This window comes from Triturus cristatus, chromosome 7, assembly GCF_964204655.1.
Source record: "Triturus cristatus chromosome 7, aTriCri1.1, whole genome shotgun sequence".
NCBI classification, from domain to species: Eukaryota; Metazoa; Chordata; class Amphibia; order Caudata; family Salamandridae; genus Triturus; species Triturus cristatus.
The window spans coordinates 1691048960-1691076478 of NC_140590.1; the positions used below are offsets into that span (position 1 = coordinate 1691048960).

The 27519-nt window shown below is 44.2% G+C and overlaps 1 protein-coding gene across 6 annotated transcripts in view; it reads right to left on the reverse strand.

Annotated features, from left to right (window-relative positions):
* The window catches only part of PEX5 (peroxisomal biogenesis factor 5), a 160911-nt gene that overhangs the window by 21152 nt on the left and 112240 nt on the right, over positions 1–27519 (reverse strand). For all 6 annotated transcript variants that reach the window (XM_085619874.1, XM_085619871.1, XM_085619875.1 and 3 more), the window contains 3 exons: positions 27208–27278; positions 23478–23678; positions 22503–22668 (listed from right to left, as the gene is read on the reverse strand). In XM_085619874.1, the coding sequence (XP_085476000.1) occupies positions 22503–22668; positions 23478–23678; positions 27208–27278 (438 nt within the window). The remainder of the gene's footprint in view (positions 1–22502; positions 22669–23477; positions 23679–27207; positions 27279–27519) is intronic.

Consider the following 27519-nt stretch of genomic DNA (forward strand, 5'->3'; position numbering starts at 1 on the left):
TCGGTTATCAACTGTTACGCCTCCTGCATCTGTTTCACTGTAATGCCTCTTCTATAAAAATGATTACCTGTCAATAAAGTATTGTCCTTCACTTCCTGAACCTTCGTGGTGATGGAATATGAAGCCCACAAATTCGAATTGTGTTTTGGAATAAAGCCCGTTCCGAACCTCTAATACCACGGATTCTGCCTCTTATTTTATTGAGCTATTCTTATTAATTTTCCGCATCAAATTAAGTTCCGGTAATTAAATTATTTACCACATATATGGCGCCCGAACAGGGACACTTTCTCATCTCACGCGCCGGAGGTGCGTTGCAGGCCCGGTCTCCTGCCACAGCTGGACGGACAACAACGCGTACCCACAGGATTTCCTGTATCTCCCTCCTGCCGAGCGGGGGTAACTGAGGCTGCGATCAACACCCAGACGAGGCGGTGAGAAGTGCGAAGTATCCCGACCAGAGCCTAGCTGAGAGAGCAAGATCCGAGGTATACAGAGGCCCACCAGGTTCCGAAGTTCCGAAGTTTCGAGTCGAGTCCAGTCTGGTCCAAGTCCAGTTCAGTTCCGAGGCCTTCCGTTCCGAGCTACCCGGTGAGTACCATTGCCGGGGAGGCGTTCTGACGTGCACATAGGTTGTGCCGGTCAACACGGGTTTGGGTACACAAATCCGGTCTGCACTGTTTCAGCAGTGTATCTGTACTGTTTAGCAGTATATCAAGTATGTCTAGTATATAATTCAGAATTATCTAGTTAGTGCCGAGTATTATGCTTAGTGACTAGTTCCCTAAATGGCCATCATCATTGTTGTTCATTAAATGTTAAAATGTTTTAAATACGTTCTGTATATTGTGGTGTGAATGACTGTTCATTATTGTGTTTTGTTGTATTAAACGTGTTCAAAATTAGGTATCAGATCAGTTCTCAATATGCCGCTCTTTTCGAGATTAAGACAGATCAGAACTAGAAAAGGGGTACTCGAAGAAGCTGTTCCCATTCCTCCTAGGGACACTCCAGGGTACTTCATGTATCATAAACATGGCCTAGACGCCATATTATTTCTTGATTTATGGGTAGACTACACCAAGGAATTACCAGAAAGTCAGAGGTGGCCCGCAGCTGGGACCTGGGATGCAGATTGCATCATGAAAGTAGAGGAAGAATTATGGAAAAAGAAAGCTAGACAATCACAGAAGGATGCCATTGAATTATGGCGTAAAGAATCATATAGACGTACAGAAAAAGCACTCAGACAGGAAGAGAAAAGTAAGGAGAATTCAAATAAAGTCCGAGAGAATCTATTAATTGAAGAAGGAACCCGAGTAAAAACAGAACAAGTAGACAGACAAAGAAATGCCCTTATGAATGGTATGTATCCTCTTCTGGCCGAAGGGTTACCTAAGGCTACTCCGGAGATACCAAAAGATTTGCCACCTCCATTGTTTCCGACAAAAGCACATCCCAAAGGGCATCCCAGAACCGCAGAAGATGTTTTCCTTTCCTCTTATTTAGACGACGCAGCTCCCGAGTATGCTAATACTGCACCACATAGACCGCCTGCCGAGGGGGTTCAACGCCAAGACCCTCCGTCTGTACCTCCGCAACAACAAACTCCGACACAAGTTCCGGCAAGCACATCTGTTTCTACAGCTGTACCCACACCTATGGTTGCTATATCACGTTCAACGAATCCTTTCACATCCAGCACCCCAGGCGGTGCTACAGGAGGTACAGCAAACATTTTTTCCACGCCACCCAGAGTAAATAAACTTTCCTTTCAAGAATTAGCCCACCAACGTACGCCCAAACTAGTAACTCCCGACATGCTTAAGGAACTTCTAGTAGATTGTAGATATGACCCTGTGCCCGGCAAAGAGGACGAAATGCTGCTGGCATCATTACGTATCCGACGAGCTGCAATATATTTAGGGAGGCTACCAGGAATGACTACACATTTAGAAAATATATATCACTTTGTCCAGTCAGGGCGAGATTCTGAGAGTATTAATAGAGCCATGGAGTACCAGAAAGTGGAAATACAGGGGGAACTGTTACGTTTCCTCATAAATTGTGTGATCAGAAATCAAGACCGACCAGGGGTAAATCCGGAAGAAATGCGAATTCTTACCACATGGAGTCGGAATATATCAGAGGGGAGACATGATAAACGATTAAGTATAGTAGCTATGTGCCGAAAGATCCGCAAAGAAGTAGAACGAATACACGAAGAAAGATTAGCTGTAGACCAGCCTGAACAAAACGAGGAGGAGGAAGAATTAGAACTGCCCACAGGACAGTTAGAAACCATGGCCTATGTAGGTAGAGGAAGATCTTGTAATAATACTAGATGCTTTACTGGTCCGATACGTCCAGATAATAACAGAAATTTCCAAAACCCTATAATAAATATAAGGTCCCCCGAACATTCGTTCCAAGCCGCTGACAAATTACTCCGAGAACGAAGGGGTTATCATATACTCGATTCTATGGACGAACAAGAATTAGCCAGGTTAGCCGTTCACTGGGTTGACAGTCCCGGAAAATATAGTGATGATACATTAGCGCACACGTTTTTGAACCTCACCCCAGATGAACAGCGTTTAGCTGGAATCTACATGATTCAACAACTCCTTATATTATATAAAAGCCAACACTCCGATCCTGGTCCCTTACCTGATATATTGACAGAATTACTCACGAATAAATGGAGAGGTTCAGGTACTGAGTTAATTAGAGAAATACTAGAATCCAGAAAGCAGTACATTCTTTTTATATGCCCCGAACATGTCTCACTGCCCATCAAGGAAAGAACGACGTATTATATGGACAGACAGAATCCCTTACGCGAAGTCCACCCGATAAAAGGTGATGACAATCAGTTTAAACGTGTGTTTGTATACACACCCATATCTAAAATGGAACTATTAGAAATGAAGAAAGTGGTACCCAGTCATGACAAAGACCCAGCGGGTTTCCACCGTGAAATTAAAGACTTGTTGCTCATGGGAGAGTATACCTATCCCGACATTATGAAAATATTAAAGGTATTAATGCCTGCGGGCATTTACGAAAAACTAAAAGAAAAAGATTGGGAGGTGGGAGACCAAAAGATAGATTGGACAGCATTAGAAAACGAAGAAACAGCTCGAGGTCCAGGTTTAGGGCTCGGGGAAAAGACCAGAATACTACCAGGTTTATTAGTACAGGTACTGCCACGTTTATTAACTACGAAAAAGGAAGACTGGGGTGCAATCTCAGCCTGTAAACAAAAGCAAGATGAAGACACTAGTGATTTCTATGCCCGATTCGAAAAATGTTTTGGTATAAATAGTGGAATAAAAGCAAGTAGCGAATCGTATCCACATCTGTTTGTGACAACATTAGTTGAAAATGCCTTGCCCCAAGTTAAGAATAGAGTATTGAAATTCGAGAGTACCTGGCAAGGTAACACTCCGTCACAAATGTTACAAATGTTCCAGTACCATCACAATAGAATTAGAGAGGAACAAGAACATGAACAAAGACGCATGAAAGACACGAAAATGAAAATGCTAGTTTCCCAGACAGTTCCAGCTGACGGTCATAAAAAGGGTATGACACAGTCCAGTGTTTCAGCAGGTCCTGTAAAAGGGACATGCAACTATTGTAAACAGCCAGGTCATTATGTACACGATTGTCCAGTTTTAAAACATAATATCGCCATAGGTAATACAAAAGAAAGACCACGGCCACTTAGACAGGATCAGAACCAACAAGGAGCCCCGCAGCATGCACAGTCCATGCCAGCTCCGCAACAGTCTATGCCAGCTCCACCACCGCAGCCTATTGCTGCCACACAAACAACCACACGACAGATGTATCAGACCGCACAGTATGACTATCCTGATTATCAACGATACTCATGAAACAGCCTAGAGAGGGAAGTTGGCTTACCCCTTATCGAGGTCCCTGTAGATCAAGAAGGACCTTATGTACACAGTGAATTATTAGGCCAAGATAGAAAATTTTTACTTGATACAGGGGCAAGCCGAACAACCATAAAACGTAGTGAAGTTCCAGGGGCACCCCTCTCAGGCTCACAGAATATTTCCCTTGGTTTTTCAGGAAAACCTATCATTAACGAAGTATCACAGCCTCTTCCCCTTACGATTGGTCCTTTGACACGAACTACAGATTTATTGCTTACTAAATCATGTCCAGAAAACTTGTTGGGTATAAAAACATTGAAAGCTCTAGGAGCTATAATATGTTGTTCTCCGGAAGGAGTAAGATTGTTTTTACGTGATTTCAAAGGGCACTATGTGTCCCGAGACATGGATCACCGACTGCAGACTTTACCCACACATTTATGGGCACAAGGCCCTACAGATGTTGGTTGCATGAACATTACACCATATCGAGTCACACTAAAGACAGGAGTAGTACTACCACGAATGCGACAATACAAGTTACCCCCAGATGCTGTAGTGGCTTTACTGCAAATCATTGACGAGCTTATTACCCAAGGAGTGGTTGTGGAAACCGACTCCAATGTATGTAATTCACCGATAATTCCGATTCTTAAACGAACTGATCCAAAAGCCCCGCCAGTATATCGATTGGTTATTGATCTGCGCGAATTAAATAAAAGTATTGTACCTCAACACTCCGTAGTCCCAGACATTTCTTCATTACTGACAGCCATTGATTCCGAAGCAACATTCTTTACTGTAATTGATCTCAAGAATGCCTTTTTCAGCGTCCCAATAGATCCGGAAAGCCAATACTTGTTCGGATTTAGTTTAAATGGACGAAGCTTTAAATTCACACGCGCACCTCAAGGATTCACAGAAAGCCCCAGCATCTATAGCCAAGCACTGAAACGAGAACTTGACAGTATCCACATGCCAGTCAACACTGCCCTGCTTCAATATGTCGATGATCTGCTGATCACCGCTAGAAGCGAACATGAATGTGAAAAAGCCTCACTGACGGTTTTACAATTTTTGGCCGAAAAGGGGCACAAGGTGTCCCCTTCTAAGCTGCAATTCTGTGTCCAGCGAGTTGTTTACCTTGGGCACTCGCTGTCCAAGGAGGGAAGGCAGCTTACACCCGATCGCATCCAGTTAATTGCTAACATGCCAATACCCAAGACACAAAAGGAGGTGCGGGCTTTTATAGGCCTCACTTCATATTGTAGGCAGTGGATCCCTCAGTATGCATTTCTAGCAAAACCACTCATTCAGTTGACAACACAGGAGGCAGCCACATCGACTGTTCTCCCTTGGACTCAGGAACATACACAAGCTTTTGAAAGCCTAAAGAAAGCTTTATGTCAAGCACCTGTTTTAGCAACACCATGTTACAATAAACAGTTTACACTCTTTGTTACAGAACGCGAAGGTACTGCCTTGTCAGTACTCACACAGGAACAAGCAGGATCACACAAACCATGTGCTTATTTCTCTAGTACATTAGATCCCGTAGCTCAGGCTCTTCCTGCGTGCCTGAAATCAGTGGCAGCGACAGCTTTAGCAATCAGACAAAGCGATGCCATAGTGTTAGGACATCCATTGACAGTACAAGTACCACACGCAGTAGAGGTTCTCTTGAACCGAACGCAAACACAACACTTGACTATAGCAAGACTCACCGGTTACGAATTAACATTGTTTCAGCCACACATAGAAATCAGACGTTGTAGTACATTGAATCCTGCCACACTTTTGCCAGTAAACGGAACAGACCCACTAGCACATGATTGTATTGAAGTTATTACTATCACGACGAAACCCAGACAAGACTTGACAGACGTCCCATTGTCAGATCCAGACCTGACGTTGTATGTAGATGGTTCATGTATGAGAACAAGTACAGGAGAGCTAGTGGCCGCGTATGCAGTCACAACAGACACTGAAGTCATTGAAACAAATTGCATAAATACCTTGTCAGCTCAAGCAGCAGAGCTCATCGCTCTGACACAAGCCTGTATTCAAGCTACGAATAAGAAAGTCAACATATACACTGATTCACGTTATGCATTCGGAGTTGTACATGACTTCGGCGTGCTGTGGCGAGAGAGAGGTTATTTAACTTCTCACGGTGCCCACATTCAGCACGGACCCCTCATTCATGCCTTATTAGATGCAATACATCTACCCACTGCAATATCAATTATGAAATGTAAAGCTCATACGAAAGTTACTGATATCATTTCCCAAGGCAATGATCTAGCTGACAGAACAGCTAAACAGACTGCTCAAACTCACACATCTGACATGACAAAGACAATAGTTCCGACACCAACACATTGCATGATGGTTAAGGATCCCGCTCTTGACGTAATTGACATACAGACACATGCTACACCAGATGAAATAAAGAAATGGACTGAATTAGGAGGGATCCAAACGGATCAAGGATGGATGACGAAGGAAAAATCTGTATGGTTCCTTCCTGATTCTATGGTTCAAGTTATCATTAATACAATACATAGTCCAGCACACCTAGGAGAAAAAGCTATGCTAGACAGCATTCAACACATTTGGTTTAACAAACATTTACGAGCAGCAGCTAAACAAAAAGTTCGTACCTGTATGATCTGTTGTCAGTTTAACCCAGGTAAAAGCATTCCCGTAGAACAGGGTGGATTTCAGCCTCCTGAGCACCCTTTTGAAGTCCTCCAGATGGATTATATCCAGATGGAACGATGTCGAGGATTCAAATATGTTCTTGTAGTTGTCTGTGCTCTGTCCCGTTGGACAGAAGCATACCCGGTTTCAGATTACACTGCCCCGACTACTGCCAAACAGTTAGTTAGAGAATTCTTCCCACGGTACGGTTTACCACGTGTTATCTACTCAGATAACGGCCAGCCGTTCTCATCTGAACTAATGAAACACGTTTCACTTTTGTTAGGCTATCAATGGAGATTTCACTGTGTCCGACACCCCGAGGCAGCAGGTCTCGTGGAACGACATAACCAAACTCTGAAAATTAGATTGTCCAAAATATGTAGGGAGAAAGGTGTCGATTGGGTAGTAGCCTTACCAGTTGCACTCTTTTACATGAGAATGGTAGCGCACTCTCGAACAGGGCTATCCCCTTATGAGGTGATCTTCGGTAGACCACCAAATATGTGGGGGACGCCTATACCACGCAAAATAACGGATGTTGACTGTAATATGCTGACAGATTACCTGGCTTCCTTGATGTCTGCACTACAATCTTGTCGTTCACAGGTAGCTGCAGCCTTTCCCGACAACACCGAGGTGAAACCCCATGACGTAGTTCCCGGGGACCTGGTGTTAGTGCGGAATTTCGACCGGAAGACTCAGCTGGATCCTAGGTGGAAATCGCCTCAACTTGTACTACTCACCACGAGGACAGCCGTGAAGATCGAAGGTCGCAAAGGTTGGATACATTCAAGTCATATCAAGAAATTTCATGGACTACCGTCTGATGTAAATGATACACCTCGCGTGTCTTCACCGATTGACTCAAAGCTTCCTTTGGTTGAACTAAGCGATAAGGAACTATACAAACTAAAATTGCGGTCTAAGAAGTCAGACAATTTGATTGTTTAAGTCCTCTCCAAGGTGAATCGGTCGAATTTGTCTCTGACATGTATCCCCTAGACCTGAATAGAGAAAGAAACCGAAAGATGCGGTTGAAACAACATGCGTACTGTAAATCACTGCGTAGTCATTGCACAGTGACGTTATTAATTTTGTTTTTCTTAAGTCTTTTAATAATCGCTGCAAGTATATTGTTGCACATATATTATCCTATTTCTAAACATGTTTACAATGTTACTGCTGAACATTCTTTTAGTGAATTACCCCCGCATGAGTTGTCCTATAGATTTGCGCTGCGCAATAACACTTTCATTAGTATGTTACATCATTCCCATCAGACTAGCAATGCTACAAATTGTTGGATATGTGGCCGACTCCCTCCCTATCAGAACTATAAGGGAATTCTGCCTCTCTTTCCATATCCGTTCACACACAATGGTTCCTGTGGAGCATGGTTTAGTTTAATTAATTCCTTAGATTCAAATTCTGCAGTTTATCAAGACAACTGGGTATGGGGAAACCTGAACTTAGTTTTGCTTAAAGTCTGCTACCCTAACAAGGAGGGACTTCCCAAAAGAACAGGAACTGATCTAGAAAATGAAGTATACAGATTAGGTAATTTCACGCTTAATCTCATGATCCTGAATGTTGAATCCGAAGCTGCACCAATTTTGCCCGCTATGTCAGTATTTCCAGTTAAAGGTGAATTGTGTGTAAGAAAGAATGGTTCCATACATATGGGCCATAGTAAGTGCACCACTGTAATAGAATTCAGTGATCAAGGCAAGTCTACATTTAGAGCGTCTCGCCATTCCTACTTTATATGTGGTCAGACTGCTTATATACGTTTGCCTCTAGATTGGGATGGTACCTGTTACATCGGATTCCTTTTGCCACCTGTTTTCCTAGCTCCTCCTGATTATCACAGAAATACTCATTTAGTACTCAATAGACAGCAGAGAGATCTCCCAATTGTCGATTACACTGAAACAGCATGGGAAAAATACACAGATTTCAATAAAGGTTTCTTTCCTTATATAGGTACAGTCACTAATAGTAAGCTGATACGTAGATTAACCAGAACCCTTGAAGCAGTAGTGAACGAAACTATTTCCGCCTTAGGCAATTTAACAGAAGAGCAGTCTGCTATGCGGATTGTTGTGCTTCAAAATCGTCTTGTCCTTGACGTCATCCTGGCCGATAGGGGCGGAGCTTGTAGGGTCATCGGATCAAGTTGTTGCATTTTCATACCAGAAAATTCGCCGTCTGTATATAAAGCCATAACCCGCCTTCATAAGATTGTAAGCCAGATACACCAGAGTCCAGGCACCTGGACTTGGTCCGGTTGGTTCTGGGGCGTGTTGTCAGCCTGGGGATGGAGAATGCTCTCCTTCCTAGGTATTGGCTTTCTCATACTATTCAGTTGCTGCTTATGCCTACAATGTGGACCAGCGATTTGTGGTCTGTGTGCCACATCGTGTATTCCACCACCAAGATTTCATTCATCCCGGAAGAAGAAAGAAGAACAAATGATGTTATATGAACAGATCAACGGATTGATGAAGATTGATATCTCTTAAGGGCAAGGAGGGAATGTGGAAATATGGATTTTTATGATCAGTTATGTCCCCTATCTTGGACCCCAACGGTTTCATGTATAAATCACAAGTACATGTATGTTCCCTCCAGTTCCAGTTATGAAGACGCAAACACATGTGCGTCCACCGTCAACATGTCCTCTTTCAGACCCGCCATGAATGGGTCGGATATTCTATTCCTAAGTATGAAAGGCCACCGGCTTTATATGGTTCATTTATCCCATTTTACAGTCCAGGCGAGTAGGCCCTGATTTTGCCATTAAGCCTTTTCCTGCCATCTGCCTCTGAAAGCTCCAGTCTGAGCTCGCATCTGTATCCATGAACTTTGTCCTACTCCCTGCGCGGCTAACGGTGCCTGACTCGGCCTGTCGGCCTATCTGCCTGCCAAAAACTGTATTTCACCTTCAAGATTATCTGCTCTGCTCCGCTCCTCATCCAATGCATTCCTGTCTAGCAGTTTAAGTAAACATTCCTCTAGCTACCGTGCAAATGGGCCCGGCTTCTCTGTCTTTATGCAAGTAATTCATAGGCCTGTTACTATGGAAGATTTCTGCCCTCGCATCTAGTGTAGACACTTAGACGCTTGTACACGCACTAACAGTCAGTATAGTCAGTATAGAATAAGATTCTATCCTAAGAGACCTCTCTCTTTGGATAACACAGTTCTTTAAACATAGGATATTAGATATGATTTGGGATTAGGTTGACATAACCCCAGACTTCTGTCTCCACATGTAGAGCTAAATGTCAAGTCCCATTCTCCCCCTAGTTGCACGTCAAATCACACGTCATGCTGCTGCGCGCGCATCTCTGCCAAGTATTTTTGCTGACATTGCGAAATTCTTTCATGGAACCACCCATTTGTGACATCATACCTAATGACGTTCTTTAGTTACGCCTAGTTACACCCATTTTAGTTACGCATGTATGCCTTTATCTCTGTTATCAACTGTTACGCCTCCTGCATCTGTTTCACTGTAATGCCTCTTCTATAAAAATGATTACCTGTCAATAAAGTATTGTCCTTCACTTCCTGAACCTTCGTGGTGATGGAATATGAAGCCCACAAATTCGAATTGTGTTTTGGAATAAAGCCCGTTCCGAACCTCTAATACCACGGATTCTGCCTCTTATTTTATTGAGCTATTCTTATTAATTTTCCGCATCAAATTAAGTTCCGGTAATTAAATTATTTACCACAGCTTGAAACACAATTATTTAGTGAGCATGTGTTGTTCCTTGAAATTCTTGCCCTGCCTGTTTGTGGCAGAATTGTATGGTTTGTGCAATGGTATTTTTGGTAACTGGTCATCCCAGAAAACTGTTGGCAAAAGACACAAAGAATTGCTTTGTTTTCCTACATTCTTTTGTTCTTTCTATATAGTGCATTACTGCCCTCCTGGCGTCTAGTGTGTGCAACGCCATTTGTGCTTGTGGTTGGTTTTTGGAAAAAACTTGGTATTTGTATTGTCTGGTTTATGTGGAACCTTGACACCACCTTTGGCATGAAATGTGGATCAGTCCTCATTATGATCCTGTCATTGTGTATTTGTAGGTAGGGCTCTTGCAGTGTTAGCGCTTGTAATTCGCTTACTTTTCGAAGTGATGTGATAGCCACTAGGAAGGCTGTCTTTAGTGTGAGCATATGCAGTGTTGCTTTATGAATAGGCTCAAATGGTGTCTTCATTAATTGAGTCAGCACTACGTTGAGGTTCCATGCTGGAGGTGGCATTCTGTTTGGAGGTGCGATCCTTTTTGCCCCTTCTAGAAACCTCTTTACTACGTGGGAAGTAAAGAAACTTTTCCCCGTTTCTCCTTTTGTGTAAGCCACTATTGCCGTTAAGTGCACTCTTAGTGATGTGTAGCTTAGTTTATTTCTTAGTAGATGTGTCAAGCACTTCAGTACTGTTGATTCCTTGGTAATCCTTCTCTGTAGTTCCTCCTTAATGCACCATTCGGAGAATCTTCTCCACTTTGCTACGTAACACTTCCGTGTGGTAGGCCTCCTTGCCTCTCTTAGCACCGCCATTGTGCTTGCTGGTAGTTTGAGGTGTGCAAACTCCAAGTCTTCAGGAGCCATGCTGTTAGGTTGAGGTTCTCTTGCTCTGGGTGTAGCACCCTTCCCTTTTGCATCATTAACAGGTCCTTTCTTTTGGGGAACCTGTGTGCAGGTGCTTGTGCCATCTCCATTATCTGTGAGAACCAGGTTTGTCTGGCCCACTGAGGTGCTATCAGTATTAGCGTCATGTTGCTGATTCTGCATTTGTTTAGTACCCTGTGTAGCAGTGGTTGCGGTGGAAAAGCGTAGGCAAATGTCCTTTACCAGGTTATCCATAGCGCATGCCCTAGGGACCGTTTGCACGGTTGTCTGAATGCTAAGTTTTGGCATTTAGCATTTTGGTGTGTTGCAAACAGGTCTATTTACGGAGTTCCCCATTTGTCAAATATCTTCTGGATTTCTTGTTGAATGATTTCCCATTCGTGGGATGCTGACGTCTATCTGCTGAGCCTGTCTGCTTCCACGTTGTCCTTTCCTGGTAGATGTATTGCTAGCAAGTCTATTTGCCTTGGAATTGCCCATCCTCATATTTCCTCTGCTAGCACTTATAGTGTCACCTATTTTATTCCTCCTTGTTTGTTGATGTAGAACATGGTGGTTGTATTGTCTGTTTGGATTAGTACCTTGTTTGCGTACAGTGGTTTCTGAAAGGCTTTTAAGGCTAGGAACACGGTCTTCAGCTCTAGGTAGTGGATGTGTTTTATCGCATCCTGTTATGACCACAACCCCCTTACCCTGAGGGTGTTTGTGTGTGCTCCCCACTCCAGCTGGGAGGCATCTGTTGTGATGGTCACTGTAGGAGTTGGTTTTGTGAATGGTTTCCCTTGTGTTATGTTCTTCTTTTTCCACCACACTATTTCTTGCTGTACTGCTTGCATGACAACCATTAGATCTTCCCAACTCCCTGTTGCCTTTGACCATTGTTGTTGGATCCATTCTTGGAATGGTCTCATGTGGAGGACAATATTTGGGACCAAATGTATGCATGACGCCATCATTCCCATCAGTTTGACCACTGTCCTCGCTGTCAGAGCTTGCCCCTTGTGGTAAAGACGTGTCTGCTGCAATATTGCCAATGTTCTTTTCGTGCTCGGAAACACCTTGCCCTATATGCTGTTGATCTCCGCCCCTAAGAATGTCTTCACCTGTTCTGGTTCTATTGATGATTTTCCCCAATGGATTGAAAATCCTAGTTTGACTAGTGCCTGGATGACCTCTTGCATGTGCCGCTTGCATAGGTTGTATGAGTTTGCTTTTACCAGCCAGTCGTCGAGGTATGGGTATACATGTATTTCTTGCCTCCTTAAGTGTGCTGCTACTGCTGCCAGGCATTTTGTGAAAACCTTTGGTGCGGATTTGAGTCCGAATGCCAACACTGTGAACTGATAGTGAGACTTGTTGAGCACACATCTTAGTAGATGTTTGTGTTTGTTGTTGATGGGGATGGGGATGTGTAAGTAAGCGTCTTAAGTCGATAGTTGCCATGTAATCCCCTTCCTGTATCTGGGGTATTATTTCTTGAAGAGATGTCATTTTGAATCTTTGAGTTTTTATTAACTTGTTTAAGAACCTTAGATCCAGAATTGGTCGTAAGGTTTCGTCCACCTTTGGTATGAGGAAGTAGGTGGAGTAGACACCCTTGTTCTGTTCCTTGCATGGTACTATTTCTATGGCCCTTTTGTTTAGAAGTTCCTCTGCTTTTTGTAGCAAATGAGAACGCTCCTTTGCGGAGTGTACTCTGCTGTTCGGTCTCTTGTTTGGGGGTTGTTTTTCTAGCTCAATACAGTAACCGTATTGTATGAGGTTTGGTATCCATTTGTCTGATGTGATCTTCCTCCACTCGTGGAAGAACTGTTTTATCCTGCCTCCTACTGGTGTTATATGCTGGAGGAACTGTTGTTCGTTTGGAATTCGTTTTTGTTCTGGTCTTATCCTTTGTTGCACCCCTAGAGATGTTGACTGGGTGTCCGTTGGTCTTACAGCAAAGTCACTTGGATGTGGGTTGTTGACCCCCCCCCCCTCTCTGCGTTTCCTCGTCCGTGCCCTCGAAAGGATTGCCCTCGGGGCTGGTACTGCCAGTTTTGCTGCTGTCCCTGCTGTTGGCCCTGGTTACCTCCTTGATAACCCTGTTGGAAGGTTTGGTGTGGTGCCACAGGTTGGTGGCTCCCCCTACCTGCTGGTCTTCTTGAAGGTGCTCCTCTTCTCATTCCTCAGAACTGCAGTGCCCCCATGGACCTAGCGGTCTCATTTTCCTTCTTGAGCTGATTGAGTTTTTCCTCAACTGCAGCACCGAAAAGCTGTTCCCCGTTGAAGGGTATGTTAAGGATGTTTTGCACTTCTGTCATGAAGCCTGAAATTCTTAGCCAGGCATGCCTTCTCTCTGTTACCCTAAGCATCATCTGCCTGCTGGATGTCTCCGCTGCATCCAGGGCCGACTTCAAACATGTATTAGACATGTTCTTTCCTTCCTCTGCCAGGTGGCTTGCCCTTCTTTGGTATTGCTCTGGCAGATGTTTTAGGAGTTCACCTACTTCCTCCCAGTGCTGGTATGCATGGCTGTTGATGAGCGCATTAGAATTGGCGATACGCCATTGGATCGCCGCACTCCTTTCCAGTTTCCTCCCCATTAGGTCCATTCTCCTGCTCTCCTTGTCTGGAGGTGGTCCTGCATTTGTGGGTATATTGGCCGTTATGATTGAATCCGCTGGTACTGATCCCTTAATATACATTGGGTCCTTAGATGAGTGCTTGTATTTCTTTTCAGTCCTTGGAGTTACTGCTTTGCACATAGCAGGTTCCTTGAAGGCCTCCTTTCCCTGGTCCAGCACACTTGGGCGCATGGGTAGGAACTGGCTTCTTGTCTTGGATGGTAACAATGCCTCCAACAGGAAGCAAGATTGAGGTTTCTCCTCCTCTAGCTGCACTCCATATGTGTGTGCAGCCTTCTTTATGACCTGGTTATAGGTTCCGATGTCATCCGGCGGCTAAGGCCTCGAAGGATAGGATTCTACTCCCTCTTCCAGGGATTCGGCGTTGAGATCCTGCCACTGCAAGTCTTGCGCCTCAGAGGATGTCGAGCTTTGGTAAGTTTGTTAGTCTTCCTCACCGTCGGCATCGCCGTAATACAAGTCTTCCTCCTAATGTTCCTCGACTGGTTCTGGTGTCGTCGGTGGCTGAAGGTCCTCGACGCATCTGTGGACTTCGGCCGTGGGCTTCGGTGGAATAGTGAACTGCCTCATCTTCTCATCAAAGTCCCTCTTGCGTTGCAAGATGCTCGCCGTTTTGGCCCGAGCCTTTGCTTCTTCATCTCCATCTCGGACGCGTGGTCGGCGTCGAGAGTTTTAGCCTTTCTCTTCGAGGTTGGGGACGTCGGATTTGTAGCGGCATTAAACCCTTCATTTTTCGACGTCGAAGAGTTCCTTTCGAGACCGCTCTTAGACGCCTTTGCCTTATCTTGGGTTTTCGCCATCTGGGAGTCCTTGTCAAAGGAACCAACGGGCTGTTTGTCCTTGGATGCAGTTGCGGTCGTCGAGTGTTTCGACGGCAATGCTCCTTTGGAGGACTTGGACTCACTCTTTCAAGTATCAGTGGAGTGCCTAGGGTTTGACGACTCTTACCTCCTTCTGCGTTTTCTTTTCGACCTCGACAACTATGGCGTCATCCGGTATTTCGGCAATGTTGTCCTCTTCTCCACTGGAGAGGCCCAAATCTCGGGGCGATGGAGGTGTCCCCATTCTGTAGTTTGCCCTTCTTTGCCTCTCCCTTACTCTGAGGGTCTTCGGTGTGAATGCTGCGCAGGCGTTGCAGTCCTCGCTTCGATGGTCGAGCGGCAAGCAGAGATTGCAAACTGGGTGTTGGTCCTTCTGCGCGTACTTGTGGGGGCAGTTGTGCATTCTCCATAGAACGTTGAAGTTCTCGATGTTTTCCTCACTTTTTATCGTCCCCATTACCTGTCTCGTAGTCCGGTATGTTGAAAAGAGATTTTCATCGTTTTCCTGCTGTTTTCCGTGGATTCCTCTCTCCAAAGTTCTGGAGCTCCTTCACTGACGATCCAGACCCAACGACGCAAAAAAAGAATCTGAAGATGTCGACCAAAGGTGTGGGAACTTCCAGAGGAAGTGCGTCGACGTCACAAAGAGGCACCAAATGGTGGTATGTTGACGCCCCACTCGGCCACGAACAAAAAAACAAGCATTGACATAGCCAATAGGTCTCGCCTTTGGGACCTTATAAGTATTTAATCATGCAGCACAATATCCTTGGTGCAACATCAACTGTTGCATGGCTAAACACTTATGTCCCAAAGGCAAGACCTATTGGCTATGCCAATGCTTGTTCAACTTGCTCTGGTATTTACAAGTGAGTGCAGCAATACACCTAGAAAGATGTGGCAGTCTCAGAAAGATGTGCAGTCTCAGAAAGATGAGGCAGTCGCAGGTTCCTCGCATTGCATTGTGAATTCCTATTCAGCCCAATGTTAAAGCATCTTTCCATATACAAATACACATAATGTGCATTTATGCATACATAAATTTAAGGCAGTAGCGCAAATACATTTCAAAACTTGTTTGCCAAGGAACACCCACTCCCCAAACACACCCATGCATTTGTGGGTGGTCCCAACCCCTTTCCACCATGGCTGGGTCTCTGGAGTCATCCTAACATAATTATAGCTGCAAAGACTATTGAAAAGTTCTTGAATACTGACAACCCCATGTTAATAGAAAGTTCCCGCTCTAGACCACCCATTTTCCAGTTAGAGGATACACTTTACTCACATGGACAAGTAGGTGTGAGTGAATCTCTCAGATTTATATCCACATTTTTGGATTCTCAAATGTACATTTACACTTGTGCCCTACGTTGAACCTCGGTACACAAATGACTCAAATGGTTTTGGGAATTCGGGTCCAGTATAAGTAATATTGCCCCAGTGCTCGCGCTGTTCTAATGTCGCCAAAGACACGACATTGAGCAGGGAGCCGCAGGAGGTCTCGAGTTGAGCAGTGCAGTAATCTTGATGCCGGATGCTGCAAACCACGCCACGTGGCCCTGTCCTGCACTGTACACAGTTCATGGAACTACTTGACCAGTAGAAATTGACCCACCTTTGATATCATCACGGTGCAGCGAAGAGGGTTCCCTGTTCTATTTCTTTAAAATGTTGCACAGAGGCCTTACAGTGGAATTACTCAACAGATTCTAACTCTAACTGGCCACTGTAGCAGTGATTACACAATCAAGAAAACTATTGCTGCTTAGGAAAGTGTTTATGACTGTACAGAGTTTGCTTGACTCACAGGTGAGGCCTCAGCTCTCAGGCTCCACCAAGTCTGTGGAATTAATAAGATGTAAACACAGACATTCCACAACCCAAGTGTGCAAAAAACATCTAGAGCGTCAGCGCTGAGTTCATACAGTACACAAGTCAGTAAGGTAACTCAGTGGGTTGAGCGACCACTACAGAGATTTTTGTCTACTGTGCAGGTCAAGGGTTCATATCCTTTTGGTTCTGAGCAGCCTTTCATCTTTCTGAGGTCGATAAGATGAATGCAATTCAGATGGGAAATAATGACGTGTTATTTCTAGTGTAACTCAGTGTTGTTGTTACATTTCTTAAGGCCAAGTCTGCCTTTCTCAGAGCAGACCGTGTGACTGGCCGTGTGCGGGGCAGGGGATGCTGGTCTAATGATTGAAGGCGTGGGGGATCTGATCTCTAGGGATTCACCTGTTATCTGGAAACCGTCCAAGCAAAAGTTAGGGGAGAGCTGAACAGACTGCATGGAGCCTGCGACATACCAGCTGGACATCAGGATTAAGCGGTGGTAAGGGGGTGGGGGGGAGCAGACCAGGAGAGGGGCCAAGGAAGGTGGGATGGGGAGAGCTAGACTCGTTGCCATCAGAAGCCGAATGCAGTTTGGTGAAGGGCGTAAACTGGGTGAGTATTCAGCTGGGAAAGGCAAGTGACCCAAACTTCCAGTCTTGAATTTACCCATCACAACCGTCACTGTCTCACAAAACGATGACCTGCTCTACACCTTCGCCAGGGAAGATGGGGTGAACCATTCAGGTACTGCTATAACCAAAGTCTATTTCCATTAAAACAAGCCTTGACAAAGGCAATAGATCAAGCATTGGCAAGCTTTGGCATGGTTTCCTGCACGCAAATGTCACAGAAATAAAAAGAAGAAATAAAGAAAACATTTATACAAAGAAAAAGGTAACTTCTGTGTTGTGTTTGTACTGGTATTTTATAGTTACATCAAGAGTAAACAAGTCAATTGATTATCACAGCGTTATTTCATTTAACAGCTGTACATTGTTTTGGAAGAACAGTACATCAATAATTTCACACTACTTCATACAAAGAAAGCGGAACAAATAATCACATGTTTACATCATATTAATTTAATTGGTCATGAAAAAAGTGTGTCTTGTCACCAGTACTCATACTACTGAGACACATGGACTGATTCTGCCTTTAACGCCCATGTTTCATGCATCCTACTGGCGGCTTGTATCACCACTGTGTTGGGGATAATAACCAGAATGAGGCAAAGAATAGCCCCAGCAATATGTAAGGGACAGACACACACCCACAACATGTCAAGAATGTGGCCATCGATGCACAGAATGTTACCACTAATGTAGGTGAAATGTCGAGGACGCACCAGCATTATGCCAGAGATCGCAAGAATGTTGTCAAGAGCCCTCCTCAATTTCACTTAAAGGGCACAGCTGGCCTCAGGCAGCTACTACTGAAAGCACGAGTCTGAGCAATGAAAAATATCGCATCGATAATAAACAAACTGCGTCGCGGGTTGCCGGGCAACAGGGAGGCTCGTCTGGAGGAAGCAGTGTTGAGTCCCAAGGCAGCGCCCGGTACCTTTTATCGACCGGAGCTTCCCTACGCCCGCAAAGAAGATCAGAGTGCGCCCACGACAGGAGAGCGCTGCTGGAAAGTAAGCTGCTGCGCTGAAGGAGCAGTGCGGACTACCGAGCCCTCTCTTTCAGGTAAAACAAAGATGGTGTCGGGCTGTCCAAATGCGCGTGCATTTACACACGCATGTTCATGTGCACGCGTACGGAGGGACAAGGATGGCTTCGGGCTGTCCACATGCACGTGCATGTGAATAGCCCGACGTCATCTTTGTCCCGCTGTACGCATGCACATGTTGAATTGATTGCAAAAAGCCCTCGCATGGCGAGGGCAGCGCTGTGCGCTGCTTTCACCAGGTGAGACCTAAAAAGAATCAAGAAGAAATACAACAATTCCAGAACCAACCACTAGCTGGCGAAATAATGCACAGCATAGTGAATCCACAAAGAGTCACGCTGCAAAATTTCTTTGAGTGTGTGTATCACTTACTGCCTTTGTGTGTATCATAAATGCTTAGCACTACCCTCTGATATGCCTAACTGTTCACCCACACTACCACAAAAGAGAGCATTTGGGGTGTCATTTGTGCCTCTGTAGTTTCTTTCGGGATTGCCTGGACTCTTTAGACAGTGTACCTCTTTTTGTTCCCCTATACAAGTAGCCAGCTTCCTACAGCGAGCATCCAGTCACTTGTAATTTGTGGAGAATAGGTTCCAAAGACTTTGCAGGATCTGGTTTCAGAGCAGAATTGTGTTTCTGTTTCGATGCGGATGGTCCGGTTAGAGCCGAAGACAGGGCTAGTTGGCTCGGTATCGAAGGTCGACTCGACACCGAGGTGGACAATGTCGAAGGCTTCAGCTGGTGTTTTGTCGTGGAGTCTTGGGTGTCTCCGTTCCTGCTCTTCTCTGTCTTGGACAGAAGTGCAGCAAGGCCCCACTGACCCATCAAATTGGTTGGCCCCCAGGCTCCCCTGCCTAATCGCAAAGCTGCAATGCAGTGTTGTGATTAGTTTTGAGTGTCCTTGTTTGAAGCTCAACCAGGAAATAGGGCTTGAGCTTGTTCTCCACGCAGGCTGTAATGCAGCCTGCATGGAGAATGGTGAAAATGTGCATGACTGGTTTGGGAGGCCCTGGAGGGCGAACCAAACAGTCATTGCGCACTTAGGAGTAGGCAAACCATTCCTCCCCTACCCTGCTCTGAGAGGAAGCAGCCCACCCACCCACAAAGCAGCACAAACCATATAATGATACTAACTTATTAAAGTTATTATCATTTTATACTTCTTCGCACTGCTTAAAAGCAGTGAGGCGATGCTCCTCCACCAGCCGCCAATGCCATGCACATTATCACCAAGAGCAGGAGTCACTCTTCCTCGTGACTTGAAAGACTTCTTCGAAAAAAAAAAAAAAAACTTGCACACATCCGCAGCCAATATTAGACGGCAGGAGTATGTAAAGCATATGTATCTACAGTCACACATGCCTCAAACAGGTGGTTTAGTAGAACCACCACCTTTTCCTCAGGCATAAGCTTCTACACAGAGAAGGCTAACTTAAACTCAAAATCCATGCAAGCACATCATTACCAAGTGTAGTTGAGTAGAAGTTCTTTGTGTATGTAGGGATAGGAGTAGGTGTCAAGGCTGAGCAATAGTACATGGATCGGGATGGGATTGGCGCCTCTCAATATTAATTCCTAGAGATGTTAAAAAACGTCTCCTTATTTGCTCATTTCTACTCTTTTGCAAGGTATTCCTTGTCCATGTCTTGCTCAAACTCCTGGGTTCCTTTCTTATCCTCACTGGTCTTAGCCTCAGGTAGAGCCATCTAGCCTCTTGAACTCAAAGGTTTTAAAGGCTAAGAAGTGCTAGAGCATCGGGTTTCTAGAAAATCGGGAGAACCATAGAAAAATAGAAAGAGTGCTGCGAGGGATCATGCACTGGGTTAACCAGACTGATAACCTAATCTTGATGTGGTTCTGGGGAAGTTTGTGTTTACTAGGCAATATGCTGTGTGGTTGCTGTGGTTTAACCATGGGTTACAGAGTGACACAGTAAGTAATATTTTAGTTCAAAGTCCCCCTATAGCTTCAAAGAAGAATATGATTTATTTATAAGCATATAACAAAAACTAGTACCGGATATACATTGAAAACGCAAGATATGATTCCTAACATTTTTTGGGTGTTTATGTGCTAGGTGATAAACTTTCTAAATCACCTGCCCCACAGCCGATGTTAATCCTATGGCCTTGCACTCAGGCTGTGTTGTGGGATGTCAGACTTATTACAGTGTTTAGTACCACAGTCAACGAGACGGAGGTGCCAGATAAAATTAACACAATGTAGGAACTTTTCGATTTCTCAGTAATAATGAAACCCTGTGTGGCAACACAGTGGGTGGAAACCCCAGCAGCTGTGTTTCAGTTTAAAAATATTAAATTTCCAGCTCCTCATAGCCTACATCCCACACAACAAGGGTCCCACCCAAGTAAAGCTAATGCATGCTAGTGTTTCCACAGTGCTTAGAGCCCAGGTGTCAAATCAGTGGAAATTAGGAATCCGGGTTGCAGAGTACTAGTAAACGTCCAAACCTCCAGTCCTCTCTAGCAATGGGAAAGGAGCAGACGACCACCTGAAAGCTGCAGAAAGGATTGGAATGAGTGCAGGTTTACCAGTGATGTTTGAAGGAAATGTTCCCTGCAGCTCCAGAACCAGGGTGCTGCTGGACTCTGGGACTGGATCTTTGTGATCGCAAATCCGTCGGTTAAATGGACTTTGGTACATCTTCCAGTTATCAGGCAGCTCCTCGCCTCACAGGGCATCCCTGCTCCATCTTCCACAGTACAAGGGTCATCAAGAATCTAGGGTGACCACAGCCTGAATGATAGTGGTTGACTAGCTAAGGCCTTGAGCAAGGCAATGTGTCCACCCAACACTGATCTGAAGGGTCTCCAAGACATCCAGATGATGTCCGAGTTAAAAGCTCAATTTGAAAAGTTTTGATACTCCTTTGATCGTCTTCTGGTTCCAAAACCACTGAAAGTCTGAATTATTAAAAGAGCTCCCAATCAGGGAAGAGTACAACTGCCTTCTTTGTGTCCAGGTTTCACAGTTCTTGGAGCAAGTATTCCAGGGTCACACCAGTCTGAACAGGCCAGGGGTATGTTACGGATCTGAGGCAGACAGCACTGCAAAATGGCTCGGATTGCTACGCAAGAGCTAGCAATACAGGAAGAGGGTTGGTGTACTCTGGCCTGAGAAATTACACTGAACAAAGGAAGGGACTAGGAAGCCTTCCCCCCGCCCACCCAAGAGGTAGGGATGTTTGCAGTGAGGAGGATCTCATGCCGAGGGAAACTGTGTCTTGTATGCACCATGAACAAAGGCAGCCTGCATCATGCACATGAGAGCACTGTCTCTACGCCCATATTCAATGTGTCCAAAAGGATAACATTCTATTTCTTACAATGAAACACCCATACAGGAGGATACAAGACTTCTGTCATCAACATTATCCATCTCCCAAATTCAGGAGGACTCATTTGTGGGACTGTAGTTTTATGTGAAACTACATACATCTTTTAAAACTGTTCTAAAACTACTTTGAACAAATATATTGTTGCAAGGTGAAAGTACAGTAAACAAAATGTATTTTGTCATACAATATGAAATTCAGTTGTTTGAAAAAGGCGAAAAACATTCTTGGACAATACAGTCTTGAGGTTCTGGTGACTTTTACAAAGCACTTTACCTTCCGCCCTGTGGTTTATCACATCACAGAAAATAAACACCAGTTGCTAAGGATAATTAATGATATGCTACCCGAGTTTCAAGTGTGAACAACCTTTCAAGTTTGGATTTCTAAAAAACAAACGTCTGTATGACCTGGTTATAGAAATCCCTACAATCACTTGGAATTACAATTGAAAATGTCTGACATATGTGTGTTCAGTAGTCATAAAAGGACATTTTTTCTTTTCCGAATCTGCCTTCCTGTCACTGTCAACAGAATTAGGTGGGCTTATTAGTGGTCTCTGTGGATCTTGTACTAGAGCAATGGCTTTACCGAACATGTTAAAGGTCTTCTGGGGACAGTAAGTAGGAGCCCCACTTTTTGTAGCCCCACAATATGATGTATCCATCTGTGGCACATTGGGGTCTGTTGCTGGAGTTCATGATTAATTTCCACCTGCAATGTCTCTCCTAGAGGTGAGGCAAAAGAAGCATTTGTAGGGCCCAAGATTAGGCAGTAACCTCACTACCAAGTTGGGTTTGGAGTCACAGTTCATAGCTTATATCAACAAATGTAAGCTCTTCTGCTGAGGTAGGAAGCTAGGCGGCTCTCACCCTTCAGCTTCCAACCCACACCAATTTCCAGTCCCTTTGGGTGCTGTTATTTTCCACACACTTACGTTTGGCCGCGTGCTCAGTGCTGCGTTGAAGCAGTCCACCGCCTTTTCATACTCATTGCTGAGATTGAAGAGGACACCCAGGCCACACTGTACATCAGGATCAAGGCTAGACACATCCAAACGCACAGCTTCAAGGAACATCTCCTTCACATCAGCAAAGAGAGAGCTGTGGGGAAAAGAAGAGCAAGGGTAAGGGGGAGAGAAATGTTCAGGTGAGTTAAGAGGGAGAAGGTAAAAAAAGTAGCTAGGGAAGGTCTTAGAAAAGAGTGACGTGAAAAAGAAAGGGAGGGGGAAGGCGAAACATGGGAGATGAGGCATAAGACGTGGAAGTAATGGAGAGATGCAGACGAGGTAAAGAAAGAAAAGAATGGAATAAAAAAGGAACGCAGGAGACAAAGAAAGATTAATAAAATAAAACTAAATAGTTAATTGTATTATGGGAGAATGGAAAACTGGAAAAGAGGAGAGATGGAAAGAGGTAAAGAAATGAAAAAACAGGAGTAAAAAAAAGAAAGTGAAGGAGTGAAGAAACATGAAAATGGTGTAGAGAAGGAAGAGTGAGTGGTGAAAAGCGTGAAGAAGAGTAGAAATAAATAAAATAGTAAGTGAGAGCATGCCGGAGTGAGACTTAAAAAAAGACAACGAAAGAAACAAAAATGGTGCGTGGGTGTGGTAAGAAAAAAGCAAATCTAGTGAGAAAGAGGGAATGGTAAAAGGAAGTTGTATATGGGAGAGGGGTTAGGACATAGGTCAATGCATTTGACTGGGCTAAACAAATGTATACTTCCTGTACGCGCCAAGATGTCTACCACACATTCAATGGTAAATTGTGAAACCGCTCAGGATCCAGTTCAGCACTGCTGGAAAAACTAACTGCCCTATATCCCATTACAAATTCAAGGGGCTCAGCTACAGCAATAGAGGATCACATCCCAATGGGAGAACAAAATCTCAATACCCCTTGCAAATACTCACTCAGCTAAAAGGGAGCCCATGGCCCTCTTGGGAAGGCCTAAGCCGCTTTCTGCCTCTTCCTTTACCAGGCTGGAGTACTTGGGATTATACCGGAGCCAGTCCCGCAGGGTCTCACATGCCTGCTTCTGGAGAGACTCGTTGGTAAAGCTCACGGCCAAGGCCATCAGGGCTGTGAGATTATCAGGCTTCAGCTCCAGGCACCTACCAGAAAAGAGAAAACAATCAGACATGTAAGGAAGGAAGTGAAGCAAAAGGACGATAATGGATGGGAATGGGAGATATAGACAAAACATGTCTAGGGGAAAAAAGGAACACAAAGAGAGAATGAGGGTGAAAGACAAAGAAAAGACAATTATAATTATGGTTTAGAATGGGAATAGTGTGAGATGAATGGGGTGGTGAGGGGGTTAATCGCTGGGAAGGGGCGACGATTTAAATAAGAGAGGGGCAAAGTGATATCTGCTTAATTCACCCAGGGATGCGTCCGATAATACTTTTCCAAAGCAACCATCACTGAAAATGAAGAAGCATGACCAACAAAAGCAGAAAAGTATTTGCCTCATGTAGGAGTAGAGCTGTAGATTTTGGCCTCTGCTCATATATTTCCAATGCTGAGAGAAGATTAGGACTGTACTCCCACCCTTGGGTTTGTGCAGATTATTATAAAGGGCAGGGAGTCAATGTGTCATGGATGGGGTGTGCATTTTGAAGGACATCCCACTGATTTGAGTGTCTGTTCAGTGTGCAGCTTTCCAGAATGCCAGAATCTGCTGGCTGAATCTCCAGCCAGAAGTTGAAGCACAACAGACGTTGTTACCCCTTGTGTGTGACGTGCTGAATTATCAAGATAGCTATGCAATTTAACTCCTGCCTCGGACATCGGTAGGTCAATTATTCAACCACCAGTAGGCCAACTCAGCCCCAAGAGAAGTGGGTGAATAGAGGATCATTAAACTGCCCAATAGTAACATCCTTCTGTACGTAAAGCGTTTCAGAATGAAAACTTGAAACACTCAGTCATGAGTCTTTACTCGAAACTTGGTTGACTAAACTTACCGCAGTTCTGATAATCTTCTTAAAATTAACAGAACGCTTGTCGTGAAGCCTGCATCATATTAGATGAGAGCCAATTAACTAGTGGTGTGTGAAATTAGGAAAGGCAAAATAGCATAGGTGTAATCTTAGATCTCCATCATGGGAATCTTGTTTGACATCAGACATTAGAACGTTTTAGCCTACCAGTAGCCTGGCACCAAACTACCGTTTGTTAAACTTGGTTTGAAAGTGCCCCTTCACTGGGAAGCCTGACAGTGTAGGGAGTCATTGATTTGGAGAGAGCTGTCAACAGTGCTTTTGCCAAAGGCTGTTTTCGTTGGTCTTTTTTGTTCCATGTTTGTTTTTGCTGATCCTTATGGAAAGTTCTTTACTGCTACTTCTGACATCAGGTGTGTAAACCAGCTGCTGGTAGACTTCTCCTGAAAAACATGATTAGATTCTGAAAAAGCCCCTTTTTTCCCTAGGCCCAGCATCGTCATGATTTCAGCTACAGTCTTCACTTTCTACGCTGCACGTATTAACTCGGAGATGGGAGCCCCAGAAAATGCCAAGGCTAGGATCTTCTCCTGTGTTGTAGTTCAGGTTAGTAGGAGAAGACCCGCATTGCGACTCCCAAGGCAATAACGAGGAGCCTACATGTACCTTTGTTATTAGCTGGGCTTATAATCAGTTTGTAAGCGCACATGCTTAACTCAAGAATTTTATATGAAGTCTCCTATGAGCTAACTGCCAGACTTTCTTCCACACTAAATTCATGCCTAAGATCTTTATCTGAATATCATGAAGAAGTGGGTGGAGGAATGAGCCTCTTCCTTACTGATTAAGCTACTTGGTAAATCAGCAGGAGGGTGTTTCTTCAGGAAGAGTTGATCATGTTTGGCACTTCTGAATCTCTTAGCCTTTGTTTACATTACTGTTTGGCTTCAGAAGGTGGGGAAAACGTTCATAATTCGCTCAGTAAAGTCCGAACCCAATGGAACGAAGGAGCCTGGCAGATGCTTTCAGTTGCAGTGTTTCATGAAAGACTGAGTTAAAGTACTGGTGCAAAACAGTATCAATATTTAGTGTCAAAGGTGACTCCATCATATCCCAAAGTGGACATATTCTTAAGACTGCTCTGAACAGGCACCAAAAGCATCAGGCTGAGAGATGCAACTGTCCCTTCACAGTGTGGTTAGACTTCTGAGGGAGGAGATAAGGTCTAGGAAGGTAGAAGACTAAAGAAATAGGTTTTGATCAATTGCCTGACCAGCACCACTTAAGGAGCAAGTCTGAGGTAAAAAGGGAGGTCGTAGTAGAGTCTCAATCTGCAAGTGTTGTGTGTTCTTAGAGTTTCGGGCTTCAAACTGGTCCAGACATGTGCTCCAATTGCTCATCCATTAGTGAACACATCCGGTTTGTAGGGAAGATAGCCATGTCTGCTCAAGTGTAAGGCCCTGTAGATCACACAACATACTTTAAAATGGATTTTAACAGAGAAAGAGAATCATTGCATAAAGGTATGGGGGATGTGACTGAACTTTCTTTGGTTGGTGATTAGTCAAGTCACTGTAGCCTTGGGATCTCTGGTAAACAAGTAATGTGTTGTCTCCCAACATTGTTTTCTAAGATGAGGAATCTCAGGCTGTAATTCTGAAATTGCAGAGTGTGAAGAGCACCATTTTGGGAAAAAAGTTTTAAAAAGATCAAATTCAACATGTTTGGCAATTAGTTTCAGAGGCAAAAGATTACAATGTTATTAATGTTTCTCACATGGGCAGTGAGTTACACTCCACCCTAATTCTCACCCCTAACATTATTGATAAATCCATCACTTAATCCTTAATGGTATATACTCTAATCTTAACACACAACACCCGATACTGGTCTCATCATTTACCCATCCCTAATACGATGCTAACCCAATCTCTCACACTATCACTATGCTAACCCTAATCATATCTCTTACCTCAACTGTACCCTCAATTTAATCCCCACGCCTCTCCTAAGCCCACACCCTAACGCATACACTTTCCCGTACTAGTACCCGACAGCTTTAGGCTTACATTAAGACGAGCGTCATGAGTGGGTCTCTCATCTTTCATACTCTGTTAAATCTGCGTCGTTCTCATTGACCCCTCTCTGTCCTTCACTGCTCATATTAACAATAAAGGCCCCAAGAATCATGGGTTCAGCTTACATTGTTTATTAAAATCAAACCATTTCCCCACTTAACATCTGGCTCACAGTTCAGACTCTCATCTTAATATTAGCCTTTAGTTCCAATTAAAGTGAGATCTACACCTACTATCCTCCCTAGTATAGACTACTTGCGATGCAGGAGTATTTTCCAGAGGCAATCTCCAGATCTCAGAATGCAATCTGCTCAACCTTATGATAACGCTAAATGGAGAAAGGCCAGTCAGTCATTGCCAAGTAGGTTTACTTTCTGGCATTAGACGGTACACAAGTTAAACATACAGTTTACACCATGATCAGGACCGAAAACGCAATTTTAAGATCAGTTTCCTGGTTCTTTTCTGAAAATTAATATTGCCACACTCAAGCAATGGGAAGAATGTCAGTACAACAAAAGGAAAAATAAAAGCAGTGAGAAGATGTGCAAAATAGACACAGAGTAATGTGGATCTGTCTGGCCTTGCTCTCCTTAGTGATCACAGGTTTGGGTACCCACCGGCGCAAAGCACTAATAGCAGACAGCTCCTGCTCGTTCTCAGCCTGAGTGGTTCCCAGATACTGCCAGGCCTGTTTAGAAGAAAAAAAAGAAAAGTTGTCTTATCTTACACTTACAACAAAGAGTGCTGTGTCACAAATGTCTAGATGCGATCAGCTTTGCAAGCTATGTAGCGAGAATCCTTATTGAACCAATTAAATCACAACCAATATCGTATGGTCTACCTCACCTCTCTACCATGGATTATACATTCATCAATCCTGCCAAACAATCCAGTCACTTTTTTTCCTCCTCATTCACACAACAGCCCTC